Source organism: Vulpes lagopus, chromosome 6 (genome assembly GCF_018345385.1).
Source record: "Vulpes lagopus strain Blue_001 chromosome 6, ASM1834538v1, whole genome shotgun sequence".
In the NCBI taxonomy this organism is placed as follows: Eukaryota; Metazoa; Chordata; class Mammalia; order Carnivora; family Canidae; genus Vulpes; species Vulpes lagopus.
Window position 1 is genome coordinate 86189424 of NC_054829.1, and position 19812 is coordinate 86209235.

At 39.3% G+C, this 19812-nt stretch overlaps 1 protein-coding gene across 4 annotated transcripts in view; it reads left to right on the forward strand.

Moving 5' to 3' along the window:
• Nucleotides 1-19812, forward strand: part of AFF1 (AF4/FMR2 family member 1) — a 217855-nt gene that overhangs the window by 80806 nt on the left and 117237 nt on the right. Inside the window, exon 1 of one of the 4 annotated variants that reach the window (XM_041758998.1) lies at nucleotides 8915-9938. The exons of the other annotated variants lie outside the window; for them this stretch is intronic. Within the exon in view, the coding sequence (XP_041614932.1) occupies nucleotides 9919-9938 (20 nt within the window). The 5' untranslated portion in view covers nucleotides 8915-9918. Of the gene's footprint in view, nucleotides 1-8914; nucleotides 9939-19812 lie in introns of those variants that run through there. 4 annotated transcript variants of the gene reach the window in all.

Consider the following 19812-nt stretch of genomic DNA (forward strand, 5'->3'; position numbering starts at 1 on the left):
TTCCCTTATTCTTGTTGCCTTAAAAATGCAGGTGTACCTGATTTACTCTGGATATGAATTTGTGGAAAGCGCTATAAAATTAACCAGTTCCCATTGTTTTTGTGTAAAAGAATGAAACCTGTTTTCCTAGTTTTGGCAGAAATTCCATAGTTTTGTCTCTTGATTAATATTTTACAGTAGACATTTCTAAGATGGCCTATCTAGTAAGTTGGTAGCTTGAGCTGCTGTGAGCCCCTGATATTAGGATGTGTGTGTGCATGTTTTAAAGGAAAACAGAACCTCTTAAGTTAATATGCTGAATTTTAAATACTTTAAAAAGTTGTTAAAAGGGATATTTATTGGTACAAAATTCTGGACAGTAACACATAGCTAACTCTTTTTCAAGTAACGTTGATCTGTATTATGTTTTTCTGTAATTTTATAGTCTGTGTATCTTCCTTCCCCACTCACTTCCCTTTTAGAGTTAAACCATACTTGCCCTAACTCTCCCTTTTATAAAGCTATGTAAATATACACTTTGTACCACAGGAAAGAAATTAGGCAGCCACATTTACTGACATTAGCAAAGTAAAAAGATACAGTGGAATCCAGTGGGTTATATTTGTTTGCAAAATCAGTTTTTAGCTGAAAACGTGGGAAGGATAAAGAGATGAGTGTTGTCTCCTTGTCATGTCTCTTGGTTTTAGTAAAATTCGGAATAACTGATTAACCATAGTTTTTTGTTTTTAAGTGGGAACTGTGCCCAGAAACAAAAAGCCCTAGATGATTGGGAGTTAAAAAAAGATTGAGTTGGATAATTTTTATCATTTTGCTAATAGTGTGGGGTTTTTGTTTTAAACCTCACGACAGGTGCCTTATTCTTACAAACAGCTTCATATTTTTTATTTTAACAGGCATGTTTTTCTAAGGATAAAGTGAAAATCATTAGATTTACTTAATGCGGACTTTAGTTTGTAGGCTTTGAAAAGATCATGACGGTGCTCATGATAAGCCTGGAATAAAACTTGGCTTCTTCTCGAGGTCACTCATATTCTGGGGGTACCTCCAGGAGTTGGTTATTATCTATTATGTTAAAGAGTAAAGTAGAAATTTTACTCCTACTTGGTCTTTTGGTAGTGTGGTAAATGGCCTTTTTTTTTTTTTTTTTTTTTGGCAGGAGGGGAGGGGAATAGCTTGCTTTAATCAGTATACATTCACTATCACTCAGATCTTTTATCTCTTGTTACTTCTCATTTTATGATTTTTTTTTTTAGCTCAAGTTTTTTCTTTATAACTTTGAGGTGTATTTTACATATCATCAGAGTTACCCATTTCAGGTGTACGATTCAATTATTTTTATTTTACTGAGTCATACAACCATCACTAGATCATTTTTAGGGCATCTTATCTCTCCAGTAAGATCCCTTAGTGCATTTATAGGTAATCCCTGTTCCTAGTTCCATGTGTGTAAATTTTGGCTTTTTGTGGATGGATATTTCACATACATGGAATCTTTTGATTTCTTACATCTGGCTTTTTTTCACTTGCATAATTTTTTTGACGTACATCTATGGCATAACATGTGTTTTTGTCTTGTATTCTGCTGTCTGAATGTGATAAACCGGTTTTCTGTGTGTGTTCATGTTCATGGGTAGGGGTGTCTATTATGAATAATGTTTCTATGAACATTTGCATGTAAGTCTTTATGTAGATATACATTTTCCTTTTGCTAAGTTAGAGACCTAAGGATGAGATTGCTGGGTCCTAGGGTAGTTTGATGCCTTACTTTTTGAGAAACCACTAAACTGTTTTCAGACTGTATGTCCACCCTAGCCTATGTTTAAACTGATCTAATTCAGTCAGTGTTTTGCAAGTTATTTTGCTATCTTTAGAGTCAGTTGGGCTGTGGAACTGGTGGTTTTGAGATCTGGTCAATTTTGCATTTGATTATTAAAAGTGATCTTTTAAATACATATGGCTTAAAAACACAACTGTTTTTCTGTAGAAAATACTTTATAGTATTTCTAAAATTGGGCTTTTTGACAAATTTATATTAAGGAATATTTAAAGAAAACCAAATTAACATCTAAGGAGCACCTGGGTGGCTCAGTCAGTTAAATGTCTGCCTTTGGCTCAGGTCGTGATCCTGGAGGCCTGGGCTCAATTCCTCCATGGGATGGAGCCCTGTGTCTGGCTCCCTGCTCACTGGGGAGACAGCTTCTCCCTCTGACCCTCCTCCCTGTTGTGCTCTCTCCCTCTCTCTCAAATAAATAAATCTTAAAAAAAAAAAAAAAAACAAAACTTTTAAAGTATCCATGTATGTTTTGCCAAAGTAGGAAGTGAATCTTCCAATACGTAACTCGTAAACCCTGCAAATAGCAATAAATATAAATATAAATAAATACACATATATACATGTATATACACACATATATATATATATAAGGATATATATATCCTTTATTTCAGAAGTGTAAAATAGCCCTGGAAATTGTCATTTAAATGTGTTGTGTTTTGTTTTAATGAAAGTGTTCAGGCAAAAATTAGCTGTTCCCATTCACTGCAGTCTTGAATGCAAAGATACGTTATCTAAGTGGAGCTTCTGGAAATTATCTTTAAAATTTGAGTCCTGCTAGGAGAAGGTGGTGACCATATGCCCCCAATCGGTGGTGTGTTCCAAACTTCAGGAAAAGATAGATCTATTTTATGAACAAAAATACTTCATGAAGTGCTCTGAAATTGTCTTTAGATGTATGTGTGATGGTAGTTAAAGTGAATCATCTTTTCAGCACTCCTGCTGCTATTCTGTTAGAGAGCTCTGAGGCCCTGGTTAGCTATCTCCTACATGGATACCTTTAATGAGTCTGCCCAGTATGCCTTCAGCTTTGGAGCCTTAGAACGTTACGGCATGTTATTGGCATTCACTGCTTCTCGGTATTAATTTACCTTTTTAAAGATTATATCAGCATTAATAGCTTTATGACTGTGGCCAATTCACATACACAAGCAGCACTTTTAATATTTTTCATATTATGTATCGATGAACACCTCATTGCTTACTGAGAGCCAGCCACAGTGTGTACAGGGCTCTAAGCTGGTTCAGACAGATATATCTGTCTCCCCACATGAAGAGGAGCTCATAGTTGATAGGAAGTAGGGGGTGGAGGAGGGAAAATAAGCAAACAGCCTGGCCAATGAAACAATTGCAAACTTTTAAAGCACCATGACAAAAGACAGGGTGTCTGGTGTTGTGACAGAATAATGGAGTGTGGAACTTGGTCTCCTGGCAGCCACAAGAACCTCTGACAAAATTGACCTGAAGTGGAGAAAAAGCAGGTCATGATATATGTTAGAACTAACTGCCCTTTCAGAATATACATAGAAATAAGTGATGGTAGTACTGGAAAGGATGGCATTTTTAAACAGGGCAAATATGGTATTAGGAAATACTGTCCTGAGGCAGTTTCTTTTCTTTCTTTCTTTCTTTCTTTCTTTCTTTCTTTCTTTCTTTCTCTCTTTCTTTTTTCTTTGGGAAAGATTTTATTCATTTTTTTTTTTTTTTTAAGATTGATTCATGAGAGGGAGAGAGGCAAAGACACAGGCAGAGGGAGAAGCAGGCTCTATGCAGGAAGCCCGATGTGGGACTGGATCTTGGGTCTCCAGGATCACGCCCTGGGCTGAAGGCAGGCGCTCAACCCCTGAGCCACCCAGGCATCCCCATGTGGCAGTTTCTTGAAATAGAATTAATTCACAAAAATAATTTTTATCAAAAGTCAGCTCTGGGTTTTTTGTTTTTGTTTTTGTTTTTTTGATGAAGGCAAAATGAGTTCCATAGCAAATTGTATTTTTAAAATAGGGATTATATTTTCTAAGACTTTGCCTTAATTGGTGCATAAATATAAATAAGTTAAACATGTGGGAAAGAAATTTGAGAGTACGTTTTTCTTAGTTTGGAAAGCCATCAAATAAAGATTGTGATAATATTAGGGAAGTCCCAGCTTAGTGAGTCCGGTCATAAGGAAGTGAAGGTTTAGACAGTAAGGAGGATATTTAGCCTGGCTATTAAATACAAAGGTTAATTTACAAAGCAACCTTTTATGCGTGTGAAAGACTGCCATACGAAGTGGTGAAAGATGGCCTCCACCTCTGCCAAAAACAGATCTTGGATTAATACATTATATATGTTAAGGGGTTTAAGGAAAGGAACAAACTTCTCATTGAAGATAATTAAATTGAAAACACAGTGGAAGGTGGAGTTCTTTTAGTCATTTAGAAATAGGAAAGGGATACTCTTCTACGTTGGATATTTTAGGCAGTAGCAGATAGCTTAGGGTACCTTTTTCTCAAGGGATTCTGTGGCTTCTTGAAAAAAATGTGATCCCAACAAACTACTATAGGAACTGAAAGTTCTTACCTCTGCATGCATCACAGCTATTTTTGATTATATAAAGTTACCTCAGGGATCCTGCATTCACTGTCACCTCATCACCTCATCTCTTGTACCTCTGTTTCATACTTCTTTTTAAATAAATATTTAGTTGTGGACCTTTTGTGGCATATGATAATTTTATGAATGTATTGTGAACATATAAAAAATGTATTTATTTTCAGGGTCCATAGTTAAATGTGGGTTTGTACATTAGACCTGTTTTACATAATTTCTATATTCATATTTTTGTCAATTCTGTGGACTGAGAGATAAACTAAGTCTTGTACATTAATGAGCTTCGATTTCTCCTATTAATCTTCTGAAGTTTTTGCTTTACGAATATTGTTACAATGCTTTTGTTGCATAAATACTCATAATTGTTATGTCTTCATTTTAAATTGTCCACCAGCCCTTCAAGGTATTAGTTTCTTAGGTCTTCTTCCAGAGGTTTGAGTATTGTTGATGTATTTTTTTTAAAGCTATATCTTTGTATCTTTTATCCATGTGGATTTTATTTTGGTTTGAGGAGTGAGGGTTCTGGAGCCCTCTCTTTCTCTCCCTCAAAAGTAGCCATTCTGTTCTATTTCAAGAGCCATTGTCAAAGTCAATCACTGTGCCCTTTTAAGGTGTATTAATATGCCTAGAGCCAACCTCCCTTCTTTGACCGTGCTTTTGGAATTTTCGTGGATATTTTTCAAGACAACTTGAGTATTTTGTTTAAAAAAAAATAAAAAAGCTGGTGGCCTTTTAATGGGATAACTTCCTATAAAAACCTCATCCTGTTTTTGAGAAGTATTAAAGTTTTAGACAGGATTACTGTGTTCTTTGCAGATTTTCATGGCATGGAAAAGAGTAGGTTTGAGTGCCAGGGACTCCTGAATCACTAGCCAGACACCCCTTATTTATCTTGGGGACATTTGGGAAATGTTGTTTGCCTCAGTTTCTCCAGGAGGAAATGAAAATGTACATTTGCTCTTGTCCCAAATGAATGCATTGTTAGTCTAACTCTCTAGAGTGGAATCCTATTTCTGTTAGGTGACTTACATTGGACTTTAGGCAGAGGAGGATTTTGTAGTCTCTATTTGCTGTAGAGAAGATCTTTCTTTTTCTTTTCTTTTTTCTTGAACTCTTTAAGATTTTATTTTTAAGTAATCTCCAAACCCAATGTGGAGCTCAGACTCAAAACCTGAGATGAAGAGTTGCATACTCCACTGACTGAGCCAGCCACATGCTTTGAGAGAATCTTACTTCCTAGCAGATTTTTTTCCATTCACTTTTCCTTGACCATAATAGATACAATTTCTACTCTAAAATATTCTGTAGTTTGGTAAAACAAAAGCAACAATATAGTTAAAGTTAGTTGTGATTAAAATGAAAGAGAAACATCTTCCATAATTTTCAACAACTTGACCAAACATTTTCCTTTTGATCCTTTTCCATTTTTTCTTTACACATTAAATGTTACCACATTTTGAATCATTCTTGATATATGTTTGATAGGTGATTTATTCAATATTTAGGGGGAAAGATGAGTTAGAGATTACTTTAGGCGGTTGTGATTTTTTAGTTGTCATTTTGTCTTAAATTTGAAGAGGAACGTAAGGTCTTTTATGCTTAGAAATGCCATGCTAAGAATACATTTTTAAAAGCCAAAAGCATCCCCTTGAATAAAGCAAGGTGTCATTTTATTTTTTTTAAGATTTTATTTATTCATGAGAGACACACAGAAGCAGAGACATAGGTAGAGGGAGAAGTAGGCTTCCCGCAGGGAGCCCCAAGCAGGACTCCATCCCAGGACCCTGGAAGCATGACCTGAGCCAAAGGCAGACGCTCAACCACAGAGCCACCCAGGTGCCCCTAGAAGTCGGAATCCTAATGCAGATTGAAATCAGGTTATTTCTCGTTGTGCTTTTAAATATTTTTTAAAAATTAGCCAATGAAAAATTGTGTTTCTTGTTTTTGCGATCTCATTTTATAAATGTTAAGGAAATAACAGGTTTTTTTTTTACCAATTGTCTTTAACTGTAAATTTTAATCTAATTGTTTAAATTACCAAGAACAGAAAATTCAGATCTTATATTTTTTAGAGAATTCCTTTAAAAATTGTGCCCAAACTGTAGGACAGTAAGAGCCACTGTAATTATTTTTTTTTTTTAAAGAGAAACATTTCTGATTTAACTCAAAAAATCATTTCTTTCACTATGTTTTCATAGTTGAATTGCTGGTAAGAGTGGGTGTTACTTCAATAGATGTTGGGAATTTAAAAAGAAAGCATGCATGGTTTCCTATTTACAAACTGCTTTTTTCCAGAAATGGGTTTGGAGCACAGAAAATGTTTTGCAGAAGCAGCAATGAAAATCATGTGATGAAGGTTAGGCCCCAGGCTGAACCCAGAATGTTTCTTCACTAACGGTGCCAAAATGTCAAACATGTGGTACAGAAGTGGAAAACAGTGCAATTGATTAAACAAGGCTGATGAACCATACTTGAATAAGATAGTTTGTCTTCTGCTTAAGTGGGTTCTTTTGGTGGGAGGGAAGAGTGTTGTAAGGGACCTTTAGGTTTAATAGGAAGAAAATGTGGAAATAAAGAATTCTCCTGGTAGTATTTCTCTTGGTAAACTTTGGGTACTTTGAAGGAACAGACATGTATAATTTTGGTATATGGTAATTATCACTGACTCTCTAAGGTGTCGGTTTTCACTCCCATTGTACAGATGAAGAAACTGAGGCTCATGGAGGTTAAATGACTGATCACAGTCACAGAGCCAGAAAGTGACACTTGGCATACAGCCTCCACTAATCTACTCTAGACTTTCACATTAATGTCATCTTTGTCCTGTATACATTAATCTGTATGGTCAGTGGTCCTTGGTTTTACTAACGGAGCAAAGGAAGGATGGAGAAAATGGAGCATGATCCTGTGCGTTGTGTCTTTTAATTAAAGTGTATGAAACAGGAAGAGGGAATGAGATGAGAGTAGAGAAACATGGTATGTGTAAAATTTGTCTCAGGGTGAAGAAAGGTACAGAAGAAATGTGAGATTGGTATTTCCTAATGCCCCGCACTGGGAAGTGCCTTTTCCCCACAACTGGGTTGCCACATGGGGAATTAAGGAAACAAACAGTGCAACTGTTTGAAGTTGTGAGGTATTTGTAACTCAGGGAACTCTGTATTATTTGGAAAGGAAGATTTATGTTGCTGGAACTTCCCTGGATAAAAGATGTGAAATCCCTTGTACCCTTCGTCCTCTTTCAGAATGCAGATTGCTTATAAGAAACTCATTTTGGAGTGAAACTGACCTCCTTCTGCCTCTTCCTGTTTAGTATGAAATGTGTGCACCCCTTTGCCTCTGCTGCAGGACACCACACTTTTCATGCCACTCTTGGATTCTCCTTTTTTGTCTTCTGGTCTCTTACCCTGCTTCATATGCTATCAGCTCTAGGGACCGGTGTACTGTGTTTAGTATTATCTTAGTTTCTCCTTGGGGAGATGGATGGGAGGAACACAGAAAAAATGGATGAGGGGAGAGCCAAGGCCTGTGCTGCTTTGCCCAGCGCTTGGACCCCAGCTGTATATCCTTAATAATGGCGCACAGGTATTGAAGACTTAACTATTTGCTAGGCATGGGACTAAACAGTATATGTACACTCGTTCACTTCATTCTTACAACAGTTCTAAACCTTTGGTAAAATTAGAACTTGGAGTTTGTGACCTACCCTGTTGGCCTAAGCTTGTAGTGACAGACTCTCCAAGGTGCCTTTCACAAACGTAGCTGTTAGGAAAGATTTCCCGTGTCACTTTGCAGTGTGCTGCACTGTGGCGGTTGCGGTTTCAGTCGAGCACCAACACTGTGACTTGGGGAATATTTCTCGTTCTGTGCAGCAGTGCCTCTCAACATGGGGGAGGCAGGGAAAACAGGAGGAGGTTATTTAACCCCCACCCCCCACAGGGATATTTGTCAAAGTCTAGAAACATAATTGATTGTCACAGCTGGGAAGATGCTGTGCTGCCATCACCTAAGATGGGAGCCAGGGATCCTGCTAAACATCGTACGATGCATGGAACAGCGTTCTCGGGCACAAAGGATTATTTGGTCCAAAATGTCAGTAGTGCCTGAGTTCAGAAGCCCTGCTCTGCTGCTTCCCCCTAGCTCATAGGTATGGGTATATTAGTGCTTCAGAGAACATCAGCATATTGTAATCAGACTCCATCCAGCTCAGCCATGGCTGACCCCACGTGTTGGTTATTTAGCCTGTTTGTTTAGGACACAGTGTATGTGTGCGTGTGTGCCCGCGTGCGCAGGACACTGCTGGGCACCATGTGGGTTACACAGCCCTGTAGGAAAGGAAGAAATGGAAGAAACACGTCTGAGTGTGGTGGAGGGGAAAGGATTTGTTGAAGCAGAGGGGACAAGGGGAAGGGCAAAGGCTTGGATATATACAGGCTGCAAATTTGGAGAGTATAAAACCTGAGTGGGATAAAGAGCACTTCTGGAAGTGTATCCAGGGACATTTTCAGATTTCTCCTTTCTTACTCACCTGAGTGCTCTCAGTTTACTTTGTACTATCAGACGTTAGCTCACTTAAACCTCACATTAATTTACCACTGTTACCATGATCTTTTTAAACTTCAGGTTAAATGACTTGCTTAGAGGACACTGCTAGAAAGTCATGGAGCCCAAGTTCAAACTTATCCCTAATTCCAGACACTATGCTCTTCATCAGTTTACTGTGCTGGTAGCCAGTGTTGCATCCTGCTGCATATGCTCATCCTCCTCCCTGCCTTCCCCGAATTCAGCAAAGCTGCTGTAGGAGACTGACACACAGCAGTCTCCATCTGGGGACCTTGAGTGGCCTTTCGGTTGCTCTGCAGCAGGAGGTGACATACAGGGGTCAGAGGTGAGGGAGCCCATTAGCAGAGAACTAAGTCAGGCCTTTTAAGGCAGCAAGGAAAGACTTCTCAGTGGCATGGGGCCTTAACATACCTAGCAGGGAAGAGGTTGATTTGCAGAAGCGTTTTGAACTAACTCAAGGGAGAAAATAGGCAGAAAGGGAGATTGGTAGGTATAAGGTAACCACCTATTATATTACAAATTTACTTGTGTAAAATGCATGTCTAAAATCTTGGCCTTTTGTATCTTAGATATCAGATGTGACTTAAACTAGGGAAACCATAGAATCAAGCCCTTCTTAAAGACCAGGGCTTTCTTGCTTGGTAATTTTGTAGGGAAGGACTTGCAGGGAAAACACTTTGAAATATGAAGAAGGAAATGTGATTCCAGTGGTTCCTCTATAGGCATTAAATCTGTACATGAAGAAGCAGGACAAGAATTGGAGAAGATTAATTTTCTGAAACCTCTCAACCAACCTGGTTCTCAAATAGGGAAAAACAGTGATTTTTTTTTTTACACAGGTGAAGATTGGAGGAGGGAGGAGGGAAAGGTGAATTAAGTCTCTACAATGGCTGCTAAGGAGATTGCCTTGAAAGCTTCCCAAATGGGAGTCTGAAATGTCTTCCTTCAAATGCATGTATGTATCTCTGCTGGATCCCTTGTTTCGTCTCAATAGAGCAAAAGCGGAAGATTCTGAAAGAGCAAGGAAAGGTTTGGCTCAGTGTACACACATGGATAAACCCTTGCAGTATGCAGGCGTATGTATGTTCAAGCTGCTTCAGTTCTGCCAACAGTAGCTGTCATGATGTGTCTCACAGAGTTCAGGACCATTCTTCAGTTCTTTCCTTTCAGGGAGCCACTGTACTGGTTAATAGATGAATTTGTGCTTTCCACTTAACCCCCCCCCCCCAAAGATTTATTTATTTAGAAGCATGCCCATGCCCAAGTGGGGAGGAGGGGCAGAGGGAGAGAGAATCTCCAGCAGACTCTGTGTGGAGCAGGGAACCCAATGTGGGGTTCAAGCGCATGATCCTGAGATCACGACCTGAGCTGAAACTGAGTCAGACACTTGACTGAGCCACTCACATGTACCCACCACCCCCTTACCCCCTTTCTGATGGAGACTTCTGGTTAAATCTGAAGTTTTTTTTTTTTAAGATCTTATTTATTAAACATGAGAGACACACAGAGAGAGAGGCAGAGACAGGCAGAGGGAGAAGCAGGCTCCATGCAGGGAGCCTGACGTGTGGGACTCGATCCCAGTTCTCCAGGATCACGCCCTGGGCTGAAGACACTAAACCGCTGAGCCACCCGGGCTGCCCTAAGTCTGAAGTTTTATCTGTAGATATGGGTGACGGAACCATGTGGGATCTCTTTGTGTTTGGCAGCCTCTTAGATCCTACCATATTTATGAATTTATTCTTTTTAAAAAATTTATTTTTCATTTTTATTTTTAAGATTTTTATTTATTTATTCATGAGACACACAGAGACAGAGCCACAGGCAGAGAGAGAAGCAGGCTCCATGCAGGGAGCCTGATGTGGGTCTTGATCCTGGAACTCCAGGATCATGCCCTGGGCCGAAGGCATACGCTCAACTGCTGAGCCACCCAGGCGTCCCTATGAATTTATTCTTGTGGCTAATTTCCCTAACACTGTATTGGGAAATTTTTCAAACATTCAGAAAGTTGGAAGAATTGAACAGTAAAAAGCCTTATTCCCAGATTATACTATTAACTTTATTATTATATTTGTTTTCTCACATATGTACTCATCTCTTCATTGCTATGTCTATCCATTAATCTCTTATGCCTCTTGTGTAAGTTGCAGATCCCAGAATACTTCGCTTGTATGTCATTAAAGTATTTATTTACAGGGTTTTTCCCCTTTCACCACAAAAGTCACATGCCACGAAACGCACAAACTTTAAGTGTACTGGTGCATTTGACAGCAGTATATGTCTGCGTAACCCAAATCCCTCCAAAGATGTAGGACTAATCTTAGGGTCATTATATTTGGTGTGCATGTGGGAAGATGATTAGAAGATGTGTAAATGGACTCATTCTGTTTTATTTGTCCTCCTTTCAAGGTTTAGTTTCTGTGTTTTTTTTTTTTTTTTAAAGATGTATTTATTTTGAGAGATATAGTACCTCAAGCAGGGGGAGGGGTGGAATCCTTACTCCCCACCCCCATCGTGGAGCCAGCTGTGGGGCTGCACCCCAGGACCCTGAGGTCATGACCTGCGCCAAAATCAAGAGTCAGATGCTTAACCGACTGAGCCACCCAGGTGCCCCTTGAGTATTGCTTTTAAAATGACTTCTCCCTGACTCACAGACTACAATTTCTTCAGTCTGTGACTGGGCAACATGGGGACTGCTTTCTTTGAAACAAGCAAAGCCTTCTTTACAGAGTGCTTTGAAGGCTTAAGTCCAAAATCATTGAATTTTTTTTGGATTAGCTCTTTGCCCAGTCAAGATGCTTCATGGGAGTAGAGCCCCCTGTCCATTCTTTAAGACCTCCCTATTTCTGGGTAACAGTGGGATGCATGTGACAGAGTGCAATTAAAGCCTGCTGCTTAAAGAGTGCATGTAGTAGAGGGGCGCCCGGGTGATTGGGTTGTGTTCTTCCAGGATCATGCTATGGAAGTCACTGGTAGGGAGAATGGGGTCTCTCCTGAAAGTGGTGGACTCAGTGTCACTCATCCTGCATGGGTGACAGGCTCAGGGTTCTCAGAGCCTCCGTCTTCTACCAGGATGAATGAGAGAATCTGGGAATACAGGAATGCTTTCCCAAGTAACCTGGTGGTGGGTCTGTAGACAACCAGGGGCCCCAAGCTGAAGTGGGGCAAGCTGTAGTTTGTCAATCAAATTATCTGATTGAATGTTATCTGTTTATTTCTATTCTGTTCTTCTCCAGGTTTTGGTAAAGTCTAATGTAAATATTTCAGCCACTTCCTAGCTATTTTATAGCAAGGGAATAGTTGAATCTGTGATTGGGCCAGAGTTGTAGTGGAAGCAGCATTCCCTGGGGCAGAGGGAAGATAGCAGCCTTAATTAGTGAGAGATCCCCTAGAAGGTTTAAATCCAAGGAATAAGATTAAAGTGTGTAAGAGGTTCAGTCTACATTCATTTTGAAGATCTTGGTTTAATTTTATCAAGGCTGTTACCCTGTTTCCTTACACTGTCAACCTGACAAATGTCCTTTTATTTAAATGAAGGTATTCAAATCTAGTGGTGTAGTCTCCCACCAGACTTCTGAAGAACCAGGACATTTGAGGAACAGTAAGTTCTGACCTTTAATAGCAGCCACTGGCTTAATTCTTCATATTTTCCACAAACCACACCCGCCTGCTGGAGTAGATAGCTCAGGGAAGTTGGATGGACTCTCTGTGCCTTGGGATTTTTAATCCCAGAGCCTCTCCTGATGTTTTCCTTTGCTCTGCTGTCTCCCTCATATTCTGTCCTTTCCCATTCATTTCACCCTAAATCATATACAGCTGTAGCGTGAAGTCTATTACTGCATTGAAGATGCGGCTGGAACCAGTGACTGGGTTGGTTTTTATGCCTCCTGGTTTCCCAGGCTTCCACCAGCACACTATTTCTACAACCCTTTTGAGGCTGTTGACCATTAGGCCAGCAGGGTATTGGAGCTGAGTCCTGGAGGTAATAGATAACATCGTACAGTGAATGGTGCCAAACCCTGGAGGCAGCCAGCTTGGCACGCTGTGCACCACACACTACATTATACCAGTCTTTTGGAATAAAAAAAATAAGGCATTAAAATTAGAGATAAGAGTAGAGATTTCTCATCTTTCGCCCTCAAGTCAGGAAAGCTGATAAGAGAGAAATTTGGTGTTCCTGAAAGACGGACATGTTTCAGAAGACATTTCAGAAATAGTCTGTACTTTACTCCTTTAAAATGAAACACTTCAAAATAAACTTAAAAATTCACCCTCTGTCTTTCTTTCTTAATAATTTAGGATCTAGTCCAAGGGCTGACAAACCTTTTCTGTAAAGGACCAGATGGTAAATATCTCAGGCTTTGCCTGTCCACACAGTCTTTGTTGCAACTAGTCAGCTCTGCTGTTCCAGGACCAAAGCAACCATAGACAGTGTGTAAACAAATGGGCAGGGTTATGTTCCAATAAATCTTTATTTATAAAAACAAGCAGCTGGGCCAGATTTGGCTCACAAGCCAGTTTGCTAACCTCTGGTCTAGTCCATCTTTTTGTTTCTGCTAACTTTGTTTATTGTACATTTTTAGGTTGAAATTTAAGCATTGCTCAATCATAATTCAAATTGGAATGTTCAAACAATTTTTTTCCCTCTTTGCCACTGGTAGCCTTATTCTTTTTAAATTAATTTTACTTAAAAGCCTGAAATTTCTGAGCTAAGCATGTTAGGAAATCAAGGAACAATCACATGGGGATGTTCAACTAAATGTTCCTTTTACATTTATTACTGAATTTTTAAAATCGTGGAATTGTGGCTGCTGGTTCAACAAACACGCAAGGATACAAGGAAGTCTTGAAAATAGTGTGAAACCATTTGAATTAGGAAGTCAGGCCAGACTGCACAGCAAGGCTCTGTATCCATTGGGCACCAGGACTGTGTTCTTTGGGGCAATGAGGATGGAGGGCTGGGAGGAGTGGTCAGTTTTTTGTGATCATCTGGGGCCACAGCTAAGTCCATTTGCATTCTGAACTTTGACATCCCCACTCTGTTCATTACCTAAAATTGATGGTTTTTCATGAACAGATAATTTGAGGTCATTGTTTCAGGAGGAGAAAAGTCCACAGGCAATTCTTAGGGGCTTGCTGCCCTAAAATATCACTGAGGCTCTGGGCCAACCAGGTGGATTGGGTGGCTGCAAAAAGGCTGTCATCCCCTTGAATTATCAGTGGTTCTTTGGACCCTTTTTAGGAGAAATTTGGAGTTGTAGTTGGGGAATGAAGTAAATAAGATGGTGCAAACATCGCATGGTGAATGATCACCCCTCCAGGACTTACATGCTTTCTCAGCAGGGGAGTGGGGACCCCTTCCCCTCTTCCAAACCCCTGTTTGTTCTTCAAGCTCAGATGTCACTGCTCCTAATTAAATCATCCCAGACTCCTTCCTTTAGAGTTGATGTTTTTCTCCTCTGATTCTTTAGTGCTTGTGGCACTTGTAACCAGCCTCTGCAATCAATCTTAGCAGTCTGCCCCTACCCCCTTTTGTATTTCTCCCACTAGATTGTAGAATCCTTACTTCTTTTGTCCTTAGGTCTAGCACATAGGAAGGGAGTCAATATTGACTGGAAACAAATAGATTTTCTGTTTTTATTCTGTGAGGCTGAAGGTCTTAGTTGGACTATGGAAAACCATAGAAGTGCATTTGTGCTCTTAAATAACCTTAGGTGCAATAAAATTTAAAATGCGATGATGTTGGAAGAAACCATTTTACAATCAGACACTGTTAATATAAAGCATCAGTGCATTTGGTTATTTTAAGTGTTTGCTTATTGTTTCCTTACAATAGGTCTATTTGCTTCTGCTTTTCAAAGAGAGAGTTAAATTTTAAAGCAAATTTAAAATTTTAAAGCATTATAAACTCTGAAGCTCTTGAAGTGTATTTAAAAAAATTAAGTGAACTCTCAAGCTTCTAGTTTACTGGTGTTGAAGAAGGTAGAGGGTGCTGTATTAAGTTTGATAAATACCCTTTGTTTAAGCAAGTGAACTGCCTGTTGGCAGTGATGGGGAAAAGATGATATATTCTGCATATAAATGTCCATGGCTGGGCCAAAATCCAGCCCAAGGAATCCTGACAAGCTTTGTAAGGCTCATAACACTGCTTAGCAGAGGTCAAAATGAAGGGAGACTTCTCCAGAAAAACAATGACTTACTGTTTAGCTTTCAGGAGATGCCAATTATAAGCCGGTGGTAGGAGGTGAGCTGGGGTTATGATGAAAATGAGAATATTTAGAAACATGTAATTGTTGTTTGTTGCCATATAAAATACCAATACATGTTTCCAGCTTTCTTCTCCTATAATAATCTCCCTGTTCTTCCTTCTTGAAATGTCTGTAGGATAAAATGGAAGAGATAATGCCTCTAGCTTTTATGACATTAAGCTTTCTTTCTGTGAAAACAAATGTGACATGTGCAGTTAACTAAAAGAAGATAACTAAGTCAGGAGGTAAAGAAAAAACTTGATGATTCTGTAAAAACATACCAACACTTGATTCTTACATTATTGTTGTCTGTTTTGTGTGATATGCAAGTGAGTTAGGATTATCTTTGTGTTTTACATCCATGTGTGTTGGAGCCTAACCACCCCCCCCACCTTTTTTTTTTTTTTTTTTTTTTTAGTGGTAGAAAGTTTATCTCTTCATATATACATGTCCACAGCAGCTTGTTTAACTAGGTTTAAAGTATAATTGGCAGTGGCTTCCACTGGAAGTTATGTGTTGATCAGGGGATGGAAAATCCATCCTTAAGTTTAGTCTTCGATATACTCCCATAATGGAATGAGTTTCATTAAATGGGTAGAGGAGGAGCCCTACATTTTTTTGTTTGTTCAGTAACTGAAATGTGCTGATGGGTCTCTACATATGCATTTAAAGAATAAATGTTTCTTAACATTTTCTTTTTTAGAAAAATAAATCACCTCTTGCCAGTTTCCTTATTATCCCATTGTTCCTGACTGTTCTTATCAATACATAGACATTGTTTTTCCTTTCATTTTCCAAAAGTAAGTCTTTTCCTGTTGCTTTTTGCTGTTGGTTAGTGAGTCTAAATGCTGAGCATTTATTCTGGCTGAAGCAGCACTAGGTACATTGGCCCAGTTTCAAACAGTTCTTCTTATCGTATGTGCTGCAATTGGTTCTCTGGAATGTGTGTGTGTTGGAAGTTCGGTCATTGGGAGGGACTTTTCCTTTTGGAATGGTAAATCCTATAGTTGTCTTAGCTGTTCTGTAGAATGTAATTCATTCAGTTTGATATATGTGGGGAATTATATGCTGCTCAAGATGTTAAGTGACAAAAAAAAATCCCCTTAGTATATTTATTTGATCTCTTATGACTCGTCTTAACAAACAAAAAAATAAACTTGTTCCTGAATAATTTCTTGAGAGTAGTTGCTTTTCTTGTTTTTTTTTTAAACCCCTTAAGAGGCATTTCAGCAGTCTCATGAGATACAAGATGAATTTAGGAATGATTTGTTTTTCTCTTGCTTTCTGTGTGGTACTTGAAAATTTGATTGATGTGTAAATCTTATTTGTGGGATGGTGTCCATAACTGCCAAGTTTAAAAAAAAAAAAAATACTGTCTTTTGAAAATGTTTCTGTTAGCTCCAGATTGTATAATTTGTTGTTGTTCATTAAAAAAAAAAAAAAAAAACACTACTTGAGGTTCTGCATCTGTATGCAGATTTCCATCCATTCAGTCAGTACTCCTTAGCCTAATGGGTTAGTGCTTGCTCCACAGTGTGGAGCAAGAGAGAAAAGGTGACTGACATTCTGTAGCATATGTTCTTGGAGGAAGTGAGTGTGGAGAGCCAGACATAATTTTTTTTTAAAGATTTTATTTATTTATTCATGAGAGAGACACACACAGAGAGAGAGAGAGAGAGAGAGAGAGAGGCAGGCAGAGTCACAGGCAGAGGGAGAAGCAGGCTCCATGCAGGGAGCCCAACGTGGGACTCGATCCTAGATCTCCAGGACTACGCCTTGGGCGGAAGGCAGGCGCTAAACCGCTGAGCCACCTGAGCTGCCCGAGAGCCAGACATAATTGAACAGATAAATGAATAGATGAGATAATTTTTAGGTAGTGATAAAAAGAGATGGAGCAGGGTGAAGTGCTACAAAACTCGTGCTGGTGAGGCCAAGTGCTCATTTAAACCTGGGACCTCGCTGAGGAGCTCATTTAACCGAAGGTGTTGCTGGCAACATTGTCCTCCACTCTCCTGTGGGAGCATCCAGGTAGGGATCAGCAATGCACAACTCTACCGGTTCTAGGCATGGAAATGCCAGTGTGGCTAGTACTTGAGAAAGGCAGGCGAGAGGGGCTTATATCTGGAGATAGTGTGCTGGAGATAGAGCCTTATAGGTCAACCTTCTGGGTTTTAATCTTGAATTCTAAGGGAAGCCTATGATGATCTTCCATCAGTGGAAGGAGCCATGTAATCTCATTTGCATTTTAAAACTTTCTAGATGTTGTATTTTTTTGTTTTGTTTTCCCAACAATGCATTTAAAACAGCATGGAGAGATTTTTTTCATTGTGGGATTTTTGTTGAAGCTTTAGTCCTAGGGACAGCTTATTAATATTATTCTGAATCTTATTTGATTTAAAATTAATGTGTATTTGCTATAAATGTTATTTTGCCTTTTTTTTTTGTGTGTGTATTATACTTGGACTTTCATGACTAATAATATGGCAAACTGAAGAATAAAAACCATAATATTAACTAATAGACATATGGTGTTAGCCAAGGCAGCTTTCATGGCTGACCTAGGAAAGAGAGATGTCAGCTTCCTTTTCAGTTTGAGTCATTTGATGTGTACAACAGTCTGGTAAAATCAGTTTTAGGTATGAGACAATGAATCGTATTTTGTCATCAAATAATGAGTAAGACTGGCAGGCTTCAGGAGAATTCTCGACTGTTTGGAATTGAGTAATGCTTGAATGTAATCACTAAGTCAAGGATAGTAGATTAAGCATCACTTTCTAGTTCTAAGCCCTGTGCTCTCAGGAAGAGTCCTTGCCATTAAGGAGCTCACAGTCTGATAAAGAAAATCTGTAGGCACGTGTACAGTCTGTCTCATTTCTGTAAATGTAAACATGGAAAGACTTGCAGGAATAGATGTATTCCAGAGAAAGGAATCATTCACATCAGAGATAGGAGGTGAGAATGGAGTTTGGGGCTAGGGACCCTGATGGAGAGGCAGGGATATTTGGGAAGGCTTCGAAAGTCAGGGGAAGAGTTCTCAAGAGAACTGGCAGAGATGAGGGCTGTGCTTTTTTCCTACATCCCCCAGTTCTTTGTGTTCATAGTATTGGGGGGGGGGCGCAGGAATGGGGTCTTCCCCATTTTTGTTTGAGAAAGCAGAAAGAGGTCTTACCCCTTGAAGGTTGGAGGTAAGTTGAAGCCAGGTACTGAAGGGTGTCGCTTGGCTTAACCCCTGTAGTTTTAATCGTGTAGGCAGCATTGGGCTCAGAAAAGTTGTAAATAGGTGAGTAATAAGATCAGATTCATGATTTTTATAAAGGCATTTAATGTGAGGCAGCTGTGTGGAGCTAAGTGGCTGAGGACAAGAAGCCTTGTGGGGCTGCGCTCCCAAGTCAGAAGTAAGGAAGTCCACACAACACTTCATTTAAATTTTGGATGCTTAATAGATTTAATATCCCAATCTTTTTTTTTTTTGGTTGAGCATGAATTAAATGAGACAAGCATTAAAAGTCTAGAACTTTGAGCTAGATTCTCCATTCTTTCTTAGTTTATGATCACCGCATTCTTTTATTTTTTGGCTATTATAATACAGACTTTCACCAGCCTCATTATTTTATAGGTGTGTGATGTGGTCCTTCATGGTCAGTTGAGTGTGAAAGAAGAATGGCATGGTAATGAGGCCAGTGCTCTGGTTGATCCTAGTACAGACGAGACCTGCAGGGGAGAGCCAACAGCTTCTGCCCATGTTTCTGACTGGTGCCAAATGTACAGTTGCCAATAAGGCAGGCGGTCTGAGGTAGTTCCGAACACCAGGGACCTTTATAACTAAATGAGGGAACAGAAATAGTCAAGTGGCAGATTTATCTCTAGTGAGCCTGTTGCCACTGTGGGAGGTGGAGGGTCATTTCTGTACTTGCTTTCAGTTAACTGTAAGTAGGAAGTATCGGCATTTTAGGGATCCCCTCTGAGAGACTGCCTTTTTCTGGAATTTCTTAGCTACATTCATATGTTCTCATTTCAAATAGCATTAAAAGCAAATTTTACTAACCCCTAGCACATTGATTGTCAAATCTTCAAGGTCGGGAGTGATTTCTTTTCAGTGTTGTGGTTTGTGTAATTGTGCCATTTGCATGATGGCCTTCCTCAGTCAGTACTAGTTTTTTGATTTTTAAAAAAATGTTTAAAATGTGTGTGCTTGTGTTTTAAATGTGTTTAGAAGGTAAAGTACTATTTCTTATGCATAGGAACACAGTAACTCATCTGTCTCCTCTCCCCTCAACCTCCTCTTGTTGGAGCTCTGTATCCCCACCCACACAGCTTCCCTCACTGCCCTTTTAAGACTATTGAAGAAGACAAATTCTTGTGCTTTTCCATCAATAGGGTACAAATGCCTCTCCAAATATATTTATGATCTATTAAGGTAACCAAAATGGGCTCTAGTGAGACAGGTTTTCTAAAAAAAAAAATCAGCTGCTTGCTGGTGTTTGAACTTTGGAACATAGTCTCTAAGGCACTGCTTTATGCAGATGGGTCTATAATTTTTAGTAATGATTGGAGACTGAGTCCAGGGTCCAAAATCAGTGTTCA